At 45.9% G+C, this 18,164-nt stretch overlaps 1 protein-coding gene across 2 annotated transcripts in view; it reads right to left on the bottom strand.

Moving 5' to 3' along the window:
- Positions 1 to 590: 590 nt before the first annotated feature.
- TYMP (thymidine phosphorylase) overlaps positions 591 to 18,164 on the bottom strand; it is a 62,983-nt gene continuing 45,409 nt past the window's right edge. For both annotated transcript variants that reach the window (XM_083183211.1, XM_083183212.1), the window contains 6 exons: positions 17,324 to 17,453; positions 13,261 to 13,379; positions 12,717 to 12,879; positions 4,752 to 4,967; positions 3,302 to 3,442; positions 591 to 966 (listed from right to left, as the gene is read on the bottom strand). In XM_083183211.1, the coding sequence (XP_083039337.1) occupies positions 773 to 966; positions 3,302 to 3,442; positions 4,752 to 4,967; positions 12,717 to 12,879; positions 13,261 to 13,379; positions 17,324 to 17,453 (963 nt within the window). In that variant the 3' untranslated portion in view covers positions 591 to 772. The remainder of the gene's footprint in view (positions 967 to 3,301; positions 3,443 to 4,751; positions 4,968 to 12,716; positions 12,880 to 13,260; positions 13,380 to 17,323; positions 17,454 to 18,164) is intronic.

Below are 18,164 nucleotides of genomic sequence, written 5' to 3'. Positions count from 1 at the left end.
CATAACCATGTTTTTGTTCCAACTTGACAGATCTGCAGATAAATCTGCATGTGTATGGCCACCTTTAGATTTCACAAAAATCCTCTGATACTTCTATTTTTTGGTCCAGGATTGTGTCCTCACAGAAATCCTTTAGTACTCCTATTTTGAGTATAAAACTGATTGATTTTATATCCACCCTGATAAGTCCATCTAGGATGTTATGCTAGAGATCAGTATTGTTGTTGAATACTCCTGATGAAGTCGTGTTGACGAAACGCATTGGATGTCTGTCAATAAAACCTAATTTTACAATGGACATCTCCCGTTTTATTGAATCCAGAGATTGGACAAGAGAATTGGAATTACTAATGGTTGAAACTATTTCTATATTATTGTGCTGGGAGGTACTGAACTACAGCACACTCCAATACCTTGTCTTGTTTGTTTCTAATTTGTTTGTCCCTCACTAACAGGAGGGACCTATTGGAGTTGCTGCTTTACATTAGCGCAAATCAATGACCACCTCTATCTGTTATTACCCAAATAGTGTTTAGCTTTCTAAATCAAAATCACACTAAAGTATGCATAATAAAATGGGGATACAAAAATGTGTGTCAATATATATTTATGGCAAATTGCAAAGTACTGATAATGCACAGTTGCAAGCAAATGTATAATTACTTTTAAAATATTCTACATTGTCTTAATATGTTAAGTATTACTTTTAAAAATGACATATTCACTTTCACTTTTCATCCTTTACATAGGATAAAATATGAAGTATATGTTCTCAGATGATTTCCCCAACTTTACAGATTAGGGCACCAAACTCTTCTTTACTTCCTAGGGAATGGATGACATCCCTGATAAGAGATGGAGGTGTAAAAACAGGACAATCTGCAATACAAAGAGCATTCTGAATTGTCTGTCTGTGGTTGTCCTGAAGAAGAGGGTTGTCATAATGAATCCTGATCCACGGTGTTCCTGTGGGAGGGGGGGGGGGGGATTAGAAATTGCAAGTAAGTACTGTAATTGCTTTACTTCTGCATCAGAAGAGCAAACGACATGAATGACATCATAATTACACATATACATTTAGTGGTCACTCTAAGTAACATGTTGCACCATGAATTGAAGGGGCTACAGCAGAAGACTATACTGAGTGCCACTACTGCCAGCTAAGAAAAGGAAAGGCTACAGTGTGCAAATGCTCACCAATATTGGAAAAGGTTGCTAGTCAGACAAATGTCAATTACTGTTGCAAAATGCAGATAGTGGGGGAAGAATTTACTTTTAATCCATAACTTCTTCCTTTTTCCAATGGTTCATACTGGCAGTGCTGCTTCATAGGTATGAAGAATATTGTCTCTGCACACGTTAGCCCCTTAACCCCTTGGGTGGTATGCCCGCAGAGGGCTGTTCCGGATAATTTCCGGGCATACCACTAATATAGAATAGGTGCAGTCCCACCCATCACCTTTGCTCCGGTCATACGCCGGAGCTCCCCTGACCCAACCGTCACTCATTTTACAGCAGCAGTGATGTCGGCGTCAGGCTCGGGTATCGTCGGCGTGGCTCGGGGGGACTCGGGAGCACTCAGGTGTCCGAGTCCTCCCGAGCTGCCGCGAACATCCCCGAGCCTGCCGCCTATGTCATTGCTGACTGTGGCTGGCCCTGGTAGGTTTGTCCTGCCCCAGCAAAACTCAAGGGGTTAATGCTAGTTCAGTAATGCTGACATTCCACATTCTACCAGAGCTCATGATGATGATGTGGATCTTTTTATAGCCAGTGTACCTATCTTCTAATCCAGCGGTTCCCAACATTTTTACTCTCCCATACCCCACGATGAGGCTTTTCATTTATAAGTACCTCCTCCTCTCAATTTGGACTATCCACAGTACTTGCTAGTGAAGTGGAGTATTGTGTGGTCAGGAATAGGGTCCCTATGTGTCTAGCCGCTGGTTGTCTGGGGTTCCTGATAATGCCTGTAAGATTAGTGCCGCTGCTTTCTCCACCCATGTCGGCATGGAGCAGATGAACGCTGATGTATGAGGTCAGCATTGATAGGTCCCAGTGGATTGCTGGTCGGGCAATAGCATGAGGAGATGCGGATGATGCTGCAGATAGTGCTGGAAATTACACAACGTGGTTCACCTCCACAGCAACGGGAGACTTCTTCCGCCATCGGGAGACTTCTTCCTCATCTCCCATCATTACCAATATTATTTTCAAGTACCCCCAAACGGTCTGCTGCGTACCCCCCCAGGGGAACACATACCTCAGGTTGGGAACCGCTGTTCTAATGGATGCATCCAGAAGGATGATGCACCTTGTCAGAAAGCATGAGTTACCGCAGGCTTGTTTCATGGAAATGATAAGGGGTGGTGTGTAGGCCAATAGTATCCACAGTCACCAGATCTCAGGAAGGTCTGAGATAAAGTACCAACCAATCAGCTCCTGTCATTTTTGTAACACAACTTCTGATATGGCAGAAGCTGATACTTTATCTCTATCCGCTTTATCTCTTTCCCCCAAATCTCTAAGCAAAGTACTGAGCACCTTGTTGAATCCATGCTCCGCGTAACTCAGTTCTACTGTCACAAGGAGGCTCCTATGCGATGCCTGATAAAGTAGTACACTGAAGGGGTTATTCTGGTTGATTAGCAAGGCTGCAAATTTGCAGCCTTCCAAATCCACCAAACCCCACCATTCGCAAGGGCAATTCCCTCGCAGGGCCTGAGAATGGATGTTACACTGTAACATCCATTTGCAGCATAGTGGGACCCACCCACATCATTCAATGATTGGCGACCATCGAATGATGGCGAAGGTGCACACATATAAAAGTGACTCTAAAGTCACTTACATATATGAGGACCAACATCTGTTGATGTCAGCTGCCCCCCCCCCCCCCTCACCTGCGTCATTGAGACGTTTGCATGAGAACGCCCATGAAACACTGGGTGTTCCCATATGCATATGGCCTGGCCCGCCGCCCCACGCCCGCACACTTGGGTGAGTGTGCCTACCGAACACCCTGTTCACCATGGCTGCACGCACCCGGCATATGCACATGCACAGAAATTACCCTGCACATACGTCCACCATCTGAGCAACTGGGAATATTCTGGCCCGTTCAAATGGACCAGAATAAGGCCCGGAGTGTATAAAGCATGTACAACAAGTATTACTCATTTGTAAGATATTCCTTTTAGAAGTCATGGACTACTAAGATCACAAATGTACAGTACATGCATTTAAATCCTACTATAACTGACCCTCTAATAAACTTAGGGTAGTTTAGGAAAATGTGTCCTACCTCTCTCTACATGCTGCCCCACTCTCACAAGAACTTCGGCCCCAATGCTGTGGTTAATGACATCTGTTGCTTTTCTTCTCCCAGCTCCAAGTGTATTCAGGATTTCGGCAATTGGTCTGGCCTTAATCAACTCCACGGTACCTATAAAGAAACAGATGGTGTGGTGTGAGTTTTTGTCCTGTCCCAGCAAAACCCACCACTAATCATAGGAAGCCCCCCCCACACCCCCTCACCTCTGCTCCAGCGTTGGTACGTCGAAGCTCCCCTGCCGCCACTGCCCCAGCCGCCAGTCAGTCATCATTGACCACACAGGCGGCAGGCTCGGAGATGTTCGCAACGGCTCGGAAGGACTTGGGCGCCTGAACTCCGAGTCCACCCGAGCCGCCCTGCAGTATGGCGATAGTGGCGGGGGAACTCCGCATATGATCGCCGGAGCAGAGGGGGGGTGGGGCGACAGGAGGGGGGGGGGTGACGGAGGGGGGACCCCTAAAGGTGCTCTGCTGGAGGCACCACTGGCGCGCATCTACTAAATAGTGGTACGCCCACTGCGGCAGCGCAGCTAAGCCTGGAAAATTTCCGGGCATACACCTCAAGTGGTTAATGTTATACTTTATTATGGTGTGTGTGTGTTTTATTTAGGTATTGGTTCTGTTGTGGACCTACAAGAACCAGCAGGCCCAACTCCAGATTCCCCCTGTATTTCTTTAACTAGGACCGGCTCAAACAGCTCGGGGCCGGTTATAGCCAAGCATGGGGACTGCACACTGTTTCTTTCTTTATTTTATTTACCTTTCTTTTACACTGAGAAGCACCGCATAGATCTGACTGATCTGCACAATGCTGGTGGTTCGTACGTACTTGGCTGCCGGTAAATTCGAGCCGAATACAAATGACTTCACCATTGGAAAATACGAATCTGGAGAATACATCAGCTTTGTAAATTAGCTGTATTCTCCATTCCTATTTTTGGGCTGATCACGGACGATCCTGTACCCATTCGTATACGGATCGGCCGTAATCAGCCTTCTTAGTACATTTCCCTCAATGTCTCATCTAGATACTGTGAATAGATCTCGGCTATAAGAAATGTTTATTAACTAGGAGTCAACATTTTTATTTATCTATAGCTGGTAAATAATCTATTTTAAACATTTTAAAATAAATCTATAAAATAATTAGAAGGCAGTATTTTTATATGTTGTCAGTTTTGTTAGATGATGTATACTGTAAAATGATTGACATGTTACACAAGATTGCACAAACTGACAAAGAACATTGATTGTTTGCTGGAGCTATTCTTATACTGTCACAATCATACAGTATAATGCAATACATTTATGTACATGCTGGCACCCCTGTACTATATACAAATACTGTAGGATAGACATTCCCAACATCAGCCCTCAATGGCTAATGCCTACTGTAGGCAGACACAGACAAACTTGCTAACCTGTTCTCTGAACCATCAGTTCTTCTAAGTGTGATGCTTTCCTGAACTCGGTACAGCTGGAGCTCAGAGACCTGGCTATTTCAGGCTGTACCCCCTGAGCTGCCATCATCTTTCGGAAACATTGTAGAGCAGTCCCATCATCCAACACTTTTGCGATTTTCTCAGCCCCTTGTTTTTCAGAGACAGCATGACCACAAAGCCAGAGTAGAAAGCCACCTGGAGACAGGGAAAACAAATACCATATAGCTAGATAGCAATGTACTGATGCATGCACCATACACTACATGTCCGTAACAGGTATGGATCATTAGGTCACCAGCATTACGGTCGACAAGCATTAGGTCGACACCATTAGGTCGGCATTAATTAAGGTAGACATGCAGGAAGGTCAACATGACTTTAGGTCGACAGGGTCATTAGGTCAACATGGATACGGTCAACAGGGTAATTGAGTCAACATGGGTAAGGTTGACATTGAAAAAGTCGACGTTTTTTCTTTTTTTCTTTTTACCGATATGTCAAAACCATGCCCTAGTGGATGGTAGGCCATGAAATACCACCTGTCGGCACATGCCGTGTTGGCATGGACACCAAAACGTAGCACCGCATCCACTCGCCATAATTTGGCCATGATGCGTAGCTACGCTTGGCACACTATTTTATTCTCCCACCAGGCCCTAGTGCAGGGCTGGGCAATTGCGGCCCTCCAGATGTTGATGAACTACACATCCCAGGATGCTTTGCATTAGTTTTGCTATGTGGCCATGCTGAAACTGATGCAAGGCATGCTGGGATGTGTAGTTCATCAACATCTGGAGGGCCGCAATTGCCCAGCCCTGCCCTAGTGGATGGTAGGGCATGAAATGCTGCCTGTCGGCACATTTTGGCTCAAAAATCAGTAAAAAAAAAACATGTCGACCTAATGAACATGTTGACCTAATGACCCTGTTGACCTAACCCATGTCGACCTTAAGTCATGTCGACCTTCCTGCATGTCGACCTTAAGTCATGTCAACCTAAATGCATGTCGACCTAATGCTTGTCGACCATCATGCTGGTGACCCAATGACCGTATCCCCTCCGTAACTAGATGTGTGCCAGTGGTGCCTTGCCTACAGTGCATCTCCACTGGCACACACCTAGGCCTTTGACTCTCCCGGTCACAGCGCGTCCCTTCCGCACTGCACTGTGCTCCCCAGAGGGGAAGTGCTGTGCTAATACTGATTGGTGCTCCCCCTTTGTGTCCGAGACTCAGTGCTCTTAGCAGCAGGTAGCGCCGTGATTGACTGAGGAGGACACCGGCTGTCACTGCCTATGGAGAAGGGAGAACATAGATCAGCAGGAGCAGCACTGGGAAATGACTGCCCAAATAAATAGTATGTGAAAATAGTGAAAGGGGGGTATGGCTGACACTGTGGAGAAGGGGGACACTGTGACCCACTGCAGATCACTGCTTAAGAGTAGAGATTACCATTGATTAGTCAATATCAATGATGGTTTATGACCGATGTAAAATAGGATTTTAATTACCTACCGGTAAATCCTTTTCTCGTAGTCCATATGGGATACTGGGGTCTCAAAACGATGGGGAATAGAGGGTTCTCTGCAGGACAGGCACATATAACTTTCTTCAGAATGGGTGTACTGGCTCCTCCCCTCTATGTCCTCACCCACAAGCCGGTTGAGGTAAAACTGTGCCCGAAGGAGGATGAACATATGTGAGAAAAGGTAACAACATCACTAAACAGTTCAGTGACGATTAGATGCAGAAGAACTCTGCACTGAGGAGAGCACCCAGTATCCCATATGGACTATGAGAAAAGGATTTATCGGTAGGTAATTAAAATCCTATTTTCTCTATCATCCATATGGGATACTGGGGTCTCAATATGATGGGGATGTCCCAAAGCTTCCAGAACGGGTGGGAATGTACGGAGACTGCTGCAGCACCGCCTGCCCAAACTGGGTATCCTCTTTGGCCAGGGTGTCAAACTTGTAAAATTTTACAAAGGTATGTTGACCTGACCATGCAGCTCTGCAGAGCTGCAAAGCTGAAACACCCTGAGCAGCCACTCTAGATGAGCCCACCGCTCTTGTAGTATGAGCCTTCAACGAGGCCGTTATGGGCAATTTTACTGCCCCATAAGCTTGTTGTATAGTTGAAGCTGGGCAACCCTTCTTCTATGCATCGTATAGCACAAAAAGACAATCTGCCTTAAGAGTTTGAATAACATCCAAGGATTCAGGAATCCCAAGATGAGCAGTATTCAAAGGAACCACAATGGGTTGGTTCAGATGAAATACTGCAACCACCTTTGGCAGAAACTGCTGATGCGTTCTAAGCTCCAGGCTCTTGCACAACCCATGCTCCCAATTCGGGCACCCTTCTAGCCAAAGCCAGAGCCAATAATACCACAGTTTTCCCCTTGAGGTACTTCACCTCAGTCGTTTCCAGAGGCTCAAACCAGGATGACTGTAGAATGTCAATATCACGTCCAAGTCCCAGGGTGCCGTAGATGGCACAAAGGGGGGTTGAATACGCAGAACCCATTGGAGAAATGTCTGGACTTCAGGCAAAACCGCCGACTTCTTCTGGAAGAATATGGACAGGGCCGAGATCTGAACCTTTAAGGATCCCAGACATAGGCCCACTTCCAAACCTGCCTGCATAAACTGTAGGAAGCAGTCCAGTTTACAATCCCCCAGTGGAAACTTCTCCTTTTCACACCAGGCAACGTATTTTCTCCAAATATGATTATTGTGGGACACAGTCACCAGTTTCCTAGCCTGTGTCATGGTAGAGATTACTGAGGTATGTAGACCTTTCTGGGCTAAAATCTGCCGCTAAACCTCCAGGCCCTTAAATGAAGCCACCCTACATCCTGGTAGACTAATGGGCCTTGTAAGAGTAGGTCTTTTCTGAGAGGTAGACTCCAAGGATCTTGGACTATCATGGTCTGAAGAACTACGTACCATGCCCTTCGAGGCCAGTCTGGTGCCACCAGAATTGCCTATAATCTTTGACTTTGAATTTTCTTTAAGACCTTTGCGAGCAAGCGGATTGGAGGGAAAAGGTACACCAGATCGTTCGACCAAGTTGTTGTTACGGCATCCACCGCCTCTGCCTGAGGATCCCTGATCCTTGAACAATATCTGTCTACCTTATTGCTGTAATCTGGATGCCATGAGATCCATCTGTGGGGTTCCCCACAGATCCGCAATGTGAGCAAACGCTTGGGGATTCAAGCCCCATTCTCCGGGGTGGAGTTTGTGTCGACTGAGAAACTCCGCTTCCCAGTTGTCCACTCCCGGGATAAAAATGTCTGAGATCGCCCTTGCATGATGTTCCGCCCAATAGAGAATCTTGGTTATTTCTCTCATGCATGCTTTGCTTTTTGTTCCTCCTTGACTGTTGATATAGGCAACCATTTTCGTGATGTCCGACTGGATCTGTATCGCTTGGCCCTTAAGCAGAGAATAAGCTTGCAGAAGAGCATAGTACTTAGCTCTCAATTCCAAATTGTTTATGTGTAATTTGGGTCCACAGAGGGTCCACTCTATATATATATATAAACAGTAGAAAGGACTGTTATATATATATATATAAACAGTAGAAAGGACTCACGCTCAAGACTTATTGGTTATGCAAGTAAAATCAGCTGTGCATTTTTACATTTCAAATGCAGCAGAAATAAAGTTAATACTCAACGTTAGCGTTTCAGTCCTAACAGGACCTTCTTCAGGAGTTAGACAACAAGTACATCCATGATAGGGTGAAGCACAGTGTGGACCACACGTAGGAACCTGTTGTGTGGTCCAAGCTGTGCTTCACCCTATCATGGATGTACTTATTGTCTAACTCCTGAAGAAGGTCCTGTTAGGACTGAAACGCTAACGTTGAGTATTAACTTTATTTCTGCTGCATTTGAAATTTAAAAATACACAGCTGATTTTACTTGCATAACCAATAAGTCTGGAGAGTGAGTCCTTTCTAATGTTTATATTCATGAACTTCCCACAAAGTTCTGGACATCACCCTGGCAGTTGTTTTTACACTGAATGGAGTGCGATCTTGTACCACAAATATATATATATATGTTTATTTATATATCAGATATATATATATATATATATATATATATATATATATAAAGAACCAAGGATGCTGGACGGCACTCGCATTCACAACAAAAGCAGTCAGTCAAATTAGAGTCTACACACGGAGGTGCAGTCGACGTTTCGGGTCTCTGACCCTTTATCCTGTCTTGATAAAGGGTCAGAGACCCGAAACGTCGACTGCACCTCCGTGTGTAGACTGTTATTTGACTGACTGCTTTTGTTGTGAATGCGAGTGCCGTCCAGCATCCTTGGTTCTTTATGTTTCCTGTTTGGGAGGACAGGACACCGCAGAAGCTGTAATTTGATTGCGCAGAGTGCTGGGCAGCATTTGGACTATATATATATATATATATATATATATCTTTATAATTCTTTATTTATCTATATGTATATATATATATATATATATATACATATATATATCTATATATATAGAGAAACCTTGGGGAAGTAAGCACTCATTACAATTTTCTGATATAGCCGGTGCAGATTTAGCCTGAAGAATTTGTAGAGAAACAGAATATCCAAAGGATATGAGAGGCAGCACTCCTGATGAAACTTTAAAAGTTTTTATTTCATATGTCACCTGACATTAGTTAGTATATAGTACTGGGGTACAACTGCAACTGATGGAATACGCAGGTACAACAAGACATGGGTTTCAGATTAATGGAGCATAGTCACCAATATGGCAGTCAACGGAGCCCGTTTCGGCTTATCCAGCCTTCATCCTGGACTGACCCCTATATAGATATAGATAGAAGCGTGGTGAAGTGGCACTCGGGCGGATTTGTCAAAAGAAGTCAGACTACACAGGTGTAGTCTGACTTCTTTTGACAAATCCGCCCGAGTGCCACTTCACCACGCTTCTATCTTGAAACCCTCAGTGCTGCACCACGGTCATTGTTCATCTGCTTCTGGAGTGCCTATCAACGTACTTGCTATAGATATAGATATATATCTATATATATATATAAAAGTATGTGTAAACAGGGCTAGAACACTCAAGGAGCATTACTTAGCGCTTTTCATTTGCTGTCTCTGCTGCTAAGGGTTCCCTTCATCCACCACACTGCTTAGGAGTGCCTTGTGCTAAGTCAAGGTGATTTCAGCATGCAGGGAGAAGCAGGAAACCGGAAAAATGCACCCACAGAGCTCTGGTCCCACTCTGAGAAAGCCCCGACCCCTGTAATTACTAATAATACTATTACTAATATTTATACTGGTGTCTTTTACTGTAACAGTGTTTTCACAGTTCACATGCCCTGGTAGCCCAGTGGCAGCACGGTAACACCCAGTTTGAGTGGGGGGCTGCGCGGTCCCTGTGCAGGGACACCACCATCACCGCCACCCTCATTTTGCCACACAATAAACATGGGACCTCCTCTAACGGGTCCCCAGGTAACACTCACCACAGATATCTTCGGACTAGGGCCAGGGGTGTGCGGCATGCTGGGGTGTGCTCACTTTAGCGCAATGCCTGCGGTGACAAGCACCCACACAGGACAGTGGTCCTGCAGCAGGCAACAGCTCTACACCTGAAGAGGACGATGACTGACCCTACCCCGGCTTCCCACGAAACAGGAATGCTGTTTACTCCAAACAGACCCAAAATAATAAAATAAAGTAAACTGAAAAAAAAACTCTCTGGAGCTCCAGGAGTGTGCATCCTCTCCTGAGGGCACATTTTTCTAAACTGGCTTGTGGGTATGGACATAAAGGGAAGGAGCCAGTGCACCCATTCTGAAGAAAGTTATATGTGCTTGTCTCCTGCGGAGAACCCTCTATTCCCCATCGTATTGAGACCCCAGTAACCCATATAGATGATAGAGATCCTAGATTTGCCATCAATATGGGAGAACCAGATGGTTTCCCTCCATCTATGGCTCAGCATAACCAAAACTTTATTTTTTATTTTTCCCCAAAGAGCTAGGACATGGAGTCAACCCCCAACACCTGTGAAGCCATGCCCCCAGGTTCTGATTGGCCCAGAGGCCAATCAGTAAAAGAAAAGCAATGGCCAATGATAAGTAACATTATAAATCACATAGTATGCAACTATCAGTGACCATTTGCACTATCACCATCGAAGGCAATCACCGATGACAATAGCACCGATGGCCAACCCTAATAAAGTGATGGTGTGCGCATACGCGTGCCATCTCTTCAGTGCAGGGAGGGAAGGAATGCTAGTAGGGAGCTGGGGGCTACCCAGCTGCTAGGGGAGTGCTGGACATGCCCCCAAAGTGATGTAAACCAGGGAGTAGCACCGCTAGGCCACGCCCCCTCTGGTCGAGGGCATGCCCAACCTTTTGTGCGGCAGGTCCCGGGTATGCGTTACCCATCTTAATATCCACACACAGCACATATGCACAAACACACACACATGCACAGCCACATATGCACACACACACGCACACACATACACAGCCACATATGTACACATACACACAGCCACATATACATATATACACACACACACAGCCACATATGCACATAAACGTAGTTCCAAACATACACACACAGTCAGCTGCACCTAGTGACAACCCAGTGACAACCCCATGACCAGGTCAGCCATCAGAGGGGTGACTGTGACAGAGTCCCCCCTCAGAGACTTCCTGACAGAGAAGGGGGCCCGGACCTGGACCTGCAACTGATAACATGAAAAATGGCCTTACTGGGCTCTTGATGTACTATCTTTGCCCCCTGCTATCTGAAGAGACATAAAGTTGCTGTCTGTCTGATGTCAGCATTAGCGGGTGACAGGCTGCAGGGCTGTCAGGAGGCGGGTGCTTTGCCTTAGGCTGGTTTCACACACTCCGGTTTTGTCCGGAAGGCAAAAAGCCGGACACATTTTGTCCGGCTTTTTGCCTGACAGTTGTCTCTTTCACATGCACCGGCTCTGTGAGCCAGTGCTGTGCAAATTTGAGGGTAAAAACTGCAGTGACGTCAGTTTGGGGGCGGTGGAGAGCTAAAACCGGACACCAAATGACCAGTGTGTGTGAAAGGCCCCCATCGCCCTCAGCACACACTGACCTGTGAGGACGGGACGGCCATGGCACGGCAGCCGGACACTGCAGTGGAAAGATCCGGCTGCTACCCAGTAGCCGTGCCGTGGCCGTCCTGTGTGAATGGACACATAGCTGTCCATTACACACTGCAGGGACGGCACGGCTTTTAAGCCATGCGGGATTTCACCGTCCGGCAGGAGCCGGACAGTGTGAAACCAGCCTTACACTGGCAGCAAGCTCTGCGTCCTCCTTTCACTGAGATTCTGCAGTAGCGCTGCTAAGCATTGCACGCTCCTCTCATATACTGGCTGTTATGCAGAGGCTTGAGCTCATTAGAGGCAATGGAGGTCAGGCCAGGTGCTCAGTTCAGAGCTGGAGCCCGGCGACGACTGACTTAATTACCTATTACATATTACCTATTACATATGCCATATACCAGGCCCAGTCAACCTGTGGCTCTCCAGCTGTTGTAATATTACATTTCCCAGCTACAACTGTGGCATGGCATGCTGGGACATGTAGTTTCATAACAACTGGTTGGCCAGGACTGCCATATACAGTACAACATGTCAAGAAAATATAGGGGCCTCTCTGAAGCCTTTAACTAATATTATTATCTACAAAGTCAATATGATAAAAACGTTAAAAGAAAATCTAAAAAAACTATTCACAAATATATACAATACTACATGAAACTAGAGATTGTATGTGCAGGTTAAAAACATTCAAACATGACCATAAAAGAAAAATCTGTGAACATTCCTCAGAGATGCTGGTCCATGGTAACATGAAAATAAGAGTATGTATAAATTATTTTGTATCCCTGTATACTGACCTGTACGTGTTACTAGTTCTCTGAGGTCATCGTGTCCTGCTCCCTCCAAGCATTCCAGTGCTTCTATTACCTCCAGGCTGTTTCCCACACACCGGCCAATGGGACTATCCATATTGGTGATAATAGCGATGGTTGGAATTCCAAGGGAAACCCCAACACTAACCTATAGAAAGAGTTGCAAGTAACTGGAATAATACTATATTTATAGGTACAGGTAGGCCTGTAGCTATTTGGGCATGCTCCACTCCTTGTGCGTTTCATCCCGGGTTCTTGCGCCCAGGCCTCCCCTCCAACACTGAAAAAACAAACTGGGTAAATCAGACAGACATAGAGGTTGGAGGTCCCTGCTGCAAGCTTGTTTGTTCAATGATTCACAGGGAGGAGCTGTTGAGGCACCTCCCTCCCCCCTGTTTAGCCAGAGGAGTGTGCCGGCTCCCTCCTTGAGGTGCCACTGTTTATAGCTGAAAGTGCCCATAGTCATGTAATACAATCAGATAAATAATTAATACGTTTATGATGTGGTAGATTATGAAAATAAACTTACAAGACTTTGTGCCAGGAGCTTTGCTTCTATTATGGTTGGACTTTGAGCGGCATCACCAAATTTTACATCAAGGATCAGCCCAGAAAGGCTCTCAGCCACCTTCTTACTCATCACTGAAGCTGCAAGCAAACAATGTAACAACAAGGACAGCGATCTGACTACAATATTTAAACAACCAAAAATGCATCAGAAAGTTTATGTTCCAGCACTTGAGTGCATCCTCCAGACCTGGCAGTAGCCCCTCCAAAAGCTAAGTATGTGTAACTAGTAAGCCCGCTCGAAGAAAAAGCAGTGGGGCCTGGAGTCCTGGGCCCTGACAGAGAAGGAGTCCCAGACCTGGACCTGCATCTAATAACAGGAAATATCGCCTTACCGGGCTCTTGAGGTACAATCTGTGCCCTTGCTATCTGTGCCCATGGTGTGTGCAGGCACCAAACCACACCAGATTAAAAGATGCCTGCAGCAGTTCTCACTGCTGCATGGAGATGGTGGGCTGCCTGCGAGGAGGAGGGGAGGTTGTATTGTTACACATTATGCCACACTGTAATGCCCATTACAAATTTTGCCTCACACTGTGATGCTCGTTACACATTATGCTACACACCATGATGCCCATTACACATAATGCCTGACACTGTGATGCCCATTACACATTATGCCACACACTGTGATGCACATTAAACATTATGCCACATACGTGATGCCCATTACACATTATGCCTCACACTGTGATGCCCATTACAGATTATGCCACACACCATGATGCCCATTACACATTATGCCTCACAACGTGATGCCCAAGACACATTATGCCACATTATGGGGGAAATTTACTAAAGGAAATTTGTAAAAAATAGGTGTATTTGTATCCAGAAATACACTTATTTTTGACTTTTACTATCCCGAAAATATGGCAATTCGTATTTGTATTGATAGCACATCAATACGACTACGAATTGCCGTATTTTCGGTATAGTAAAAGTCAAAAATAAGTGTATTTCTGGATACAAATACACCTCTTTTTTTACAAATTTCCTTTAGTAAATTTCCCCCAATGCCACATGATGCTACACACTGTGATGTCCATTACACATTATGCCTCACACCGTGATACCCATTACACATTATGCCACTCTCCTTGATGCCCAATACACATCATGCCACAATCCATGATGCCCATTACACATTATGCCTCACACTGTGAAGCCTATACTTATGACTGCCATAATACACCCACTGAATGGACCAATTTTGCTTGCGTTACTAGCCACCTCTCAGTCACAGACCCTGATTATTAACATGATGAATATGCTCCATAATGGTAAAAAAAACTATTATAAACTTTAGGGGGCTGGAGTGCAGGCCTTTATTCAGATCTGATCGCAGTACACATTTGTTCTCAAAATGGGCAAAACCATGTGCAGTGCAGGTGTGTAGAGTGTTGAAACTGAAATCTAAATTGCAGTGTAAAAATAATGTGGCCAGTATTTACCCTGCACAGAAACAAAATAACTCACACAAATCTAACTCTTTCTATAGATGTTACTGTGGCACCCTGCAGCGGTTGCCACTAAGGAAACCCGCAAGGGTTAACTTGCCAGCAGGGAAGGGGTTAATCCCCCTCACGGCGCTGACGCTGAGGGACAGGAGCTGGACTTACCCAGCAGGCCAAGGGAGAGGAAGCCGGTCGGGGATTGGCCAGAGAGGTCTGGCGCGAAGACGGAGGAAGAAGGAAGCAGGGGGAGGTGAAGGAAGCGGAGACGGGCTGAGACCAGAGCGGAGGCGTGTGGAGCCCCGCGGTCTAACCCAGTAGCAGCGGCGGGATGCAGAGCCGCTCACAATAACCAGCGGGCGGGGGTGAAGTCAGCGGCAGCCCGGAGGGTGTGGGAGCCAAGTGCCTGTCGCTCCGCACACAGCCAAGGGGGCGCTGATTAACTGGCCATCCGCTGCAGAGATCCACTACAGGGAGCGGCAGAGAGGGAGGAAGGAGGCACTCGGACGCCATCTCCCTGGGGAGCAGCACCAGAGCAGGGCACACCAAGGGGACAGGCATCCAGCATCTGCCTGCAGGAATGAGAGGAGGGAGACAACCAGGGGAATCGCCCCACAGGTAGAGCACCCCCATATTGACCTTTGTGACCCTAGAAGGGTGTCACCACAGCTATTCCCTGCAGAACTGTTGTACCTGGGACTCAATTCCCTGCCAGAGGGACAGACCATTGTTGCTGGTTGCCCCTTCCATGTAGCCCCTATGGCAGAGAGGGATGGAGATTCAACCGGGACCGTTAACCACTGCGGGCACCCATTTGAGGCTTGCTAACTTCACCAGGTCCCATACATCAGAACACCCAGCCTAATAGACCCATTGATTTGTGAGGGAACAGTGCCACCTTGTGGCCAGACTGAATAATACCCTGCATTTTACAGATTTACCCCATATCTGGGCCTAGGTACTCCCTAGGCTATTTATCCGTAGGAAGGCCTGCAGCAAGTGAGACCCAGGCTATTGATCCGTAGGAAGGCCGGGGCAAGTACCCCCCAGGCTACTGATCCGTAGGAAGGCCGGGGTCCTCCTTTAGGGACCGCTTCCCCGGAAAGTTGTACTTTAATCCCTGTGAACAGGCCGAGTCATAGATTCGGGTCCAGGACAGTAATTAGATACCGGTACTAGTCCTTACATGGTGTAGTAGAGTAAGTTAGTATTTACCTGGAGACGTCCAGAGTAACCCTGATGTCATTTACCTGCGTAAGTTTTATCTATTGTATTCCAATATATGTTTAAACGCTGATTCACGCCAAAGTGTGCTAGGTAGTGTATAGTTGCTATGTAAATGCTAGTAAGTGTTACTATTGATTCCCATGATTTACACCACTGGCCCCGTGGGAGCAGCATATCGTAGGCCAAGCGTGTTATATTTACGTTTGCTGATTAGAAGTAATAAAATACACTTGTTTTTTAAATCTCAACCCGACTGTTGCCTCTTCAATACCCCGGATAAAGATCAGATCCTGACCGTACCACATTACATCTGCCCAACCTGAAGTGCACATGGTTTTACCCATTTTGAGAACGAATTTGTACTGTGATCAGATCTGAAGGGCCTTAAGGCCCCCATACATTAGGCCGACTTGTCCTAGGGACAAGTCGGACCCAATTTACCTGCGAGCCGCCCGGCAGCTCCCCGGGAGGCTCACATACATTTTGGCACTTGATGTGCCATTTTTTACATGGGATAAATCGCATGCGATTTATCCCATGTAAAAAAAAACCCGGGGAGCTGCAGGGCGGTGAGGAGTAGTGGGGGCGAGCAGCGGCAGTAGTGGGGGCTGGCAGCAGCGGCGGCGGTGGTGGGGGCCGGCGGCGGGTGCGGTGAGCGCTGCTGACCTGGCCAGGCAGTGTACTTACACATAGCAGCAGCGGGGATGGGACGCGTAGTGGCAGCTATTAGATTTTTAAAATACTTGTCAAATGACCGGCCGCTCTCTGATTGGCCGGAGAGCTCTCAGCCAATCAGAGAGCGGCCGGTCATTTGACAAGTATTTTAAAAATATAATAGCCGCCACTGCGCTGCCTGTCCCCGCTGCTGCTATGTGTAAGTACACTGCCCGGCCAGGTCAGTCAGCAGCACTCGCCGGCGCTCAGGGACCCGCTGCCCGCCCCACTGCTCCCCCGGTGTCTGCATGCATATGCCTGTCAGGTGGCAGGCATATGCATACAGGGAGGTCGGACGTGATCGTATGTACAGACCGTCCGACCTCCCTGATCCGGTCCGATGCGCATGGGACCGCGCATCGGATCGGATCAGATATCACACACCTACGATTTTGGGCCGATTTCACCCGATTATCGGCACAAAGTGACGAAATCGGATGAAATCGTCCCAAAATCGCATAGTGTATGGGGGCCTTAAGTCTATACCTGGCCTTCACCACAATATCATCTGTCCAATATTGGTAGTTTGAGGAGAGTAATGATAAAAATAACATATAACACACACACCAATCCCCTATAGAGAGAGTCAGCATGAAAGGTAACTGCTAGATTCAGAGCATATGATGCTACCTGTAATCAGAGGCAGACTGTCCACAGTTCCTGTCACATCACGCATCTCATAAAATATCTTATCAGCTGGTACTAGGTCTGCAGACTGTCCAACAATACAGCAACCAACAGAGTGAAGGATTTGCAGCATCTGCAAAAACAATACAAAAATCTGTGTAAAGTAGTAGATGTTAATATTCTTGTAGAAAATGGATGCAGGGTGCCACTTGTGTCGTAATAAAAAACACAAATCTATACTTATGTGTGTGTGGAAAGAAATGCCAATATGTAGCCTGAAATCTATAAATAATAAATTAATCAATAAACATGTGGTCGTATTGACAATCCCTTATTTGTGTAGGGTGTCAGCTATCCACTAAATATTACAGCCGTGGTAATGTGCTGTATGGGTAAAAAGTATGTGCAGTAAGGAATAGGGGTTCAGCGACTGAAATGTCATACGCCAGGAGACTGTATTGAATATGGAATAAACAGAAAGTTTATTTTTACAACATGCAAATATAAGAGGAAAAAGATATAGAAGGGTTTATATTAAAACACCTGTAAGGCTGTGATGGGTTATTACCATCTATAACAGTAGGTAGAATAACATTTAAAAAAATAAAATAAAAAAAGTACAAAAAGTATTAAAAAATAGCCAGAGATATAAAGTGCTTATCTTTTTTTTTTATTATTTCAACTTTATTTAAGAATTTTCCAGAAAAAGTGCTTATCTTTTAGTGAGATCAATATTCATTATGAATGTTGACACTATTACCATCAATATAATCTTACTGAACAGGCTGCCTATATTATTATTATTATTATTATTATTATTATTATTATTATTATTATTATTATT

Source organism: Crinia signifera, chromosome 4 (genome assembly GCF_055691185.1).
Source record: "Crinia signifera chromosome 4, ASM5569118v1, whole genome shotgun sequence".
NCBI lineage: Eukaryota > Metazoa > Chordata > Amphibia > Anura > Myobatrachidae > Crinia > Crinia signifera.
This window is presented reverse-complemented; position numbering and strand designations above follow the sequence as displayed.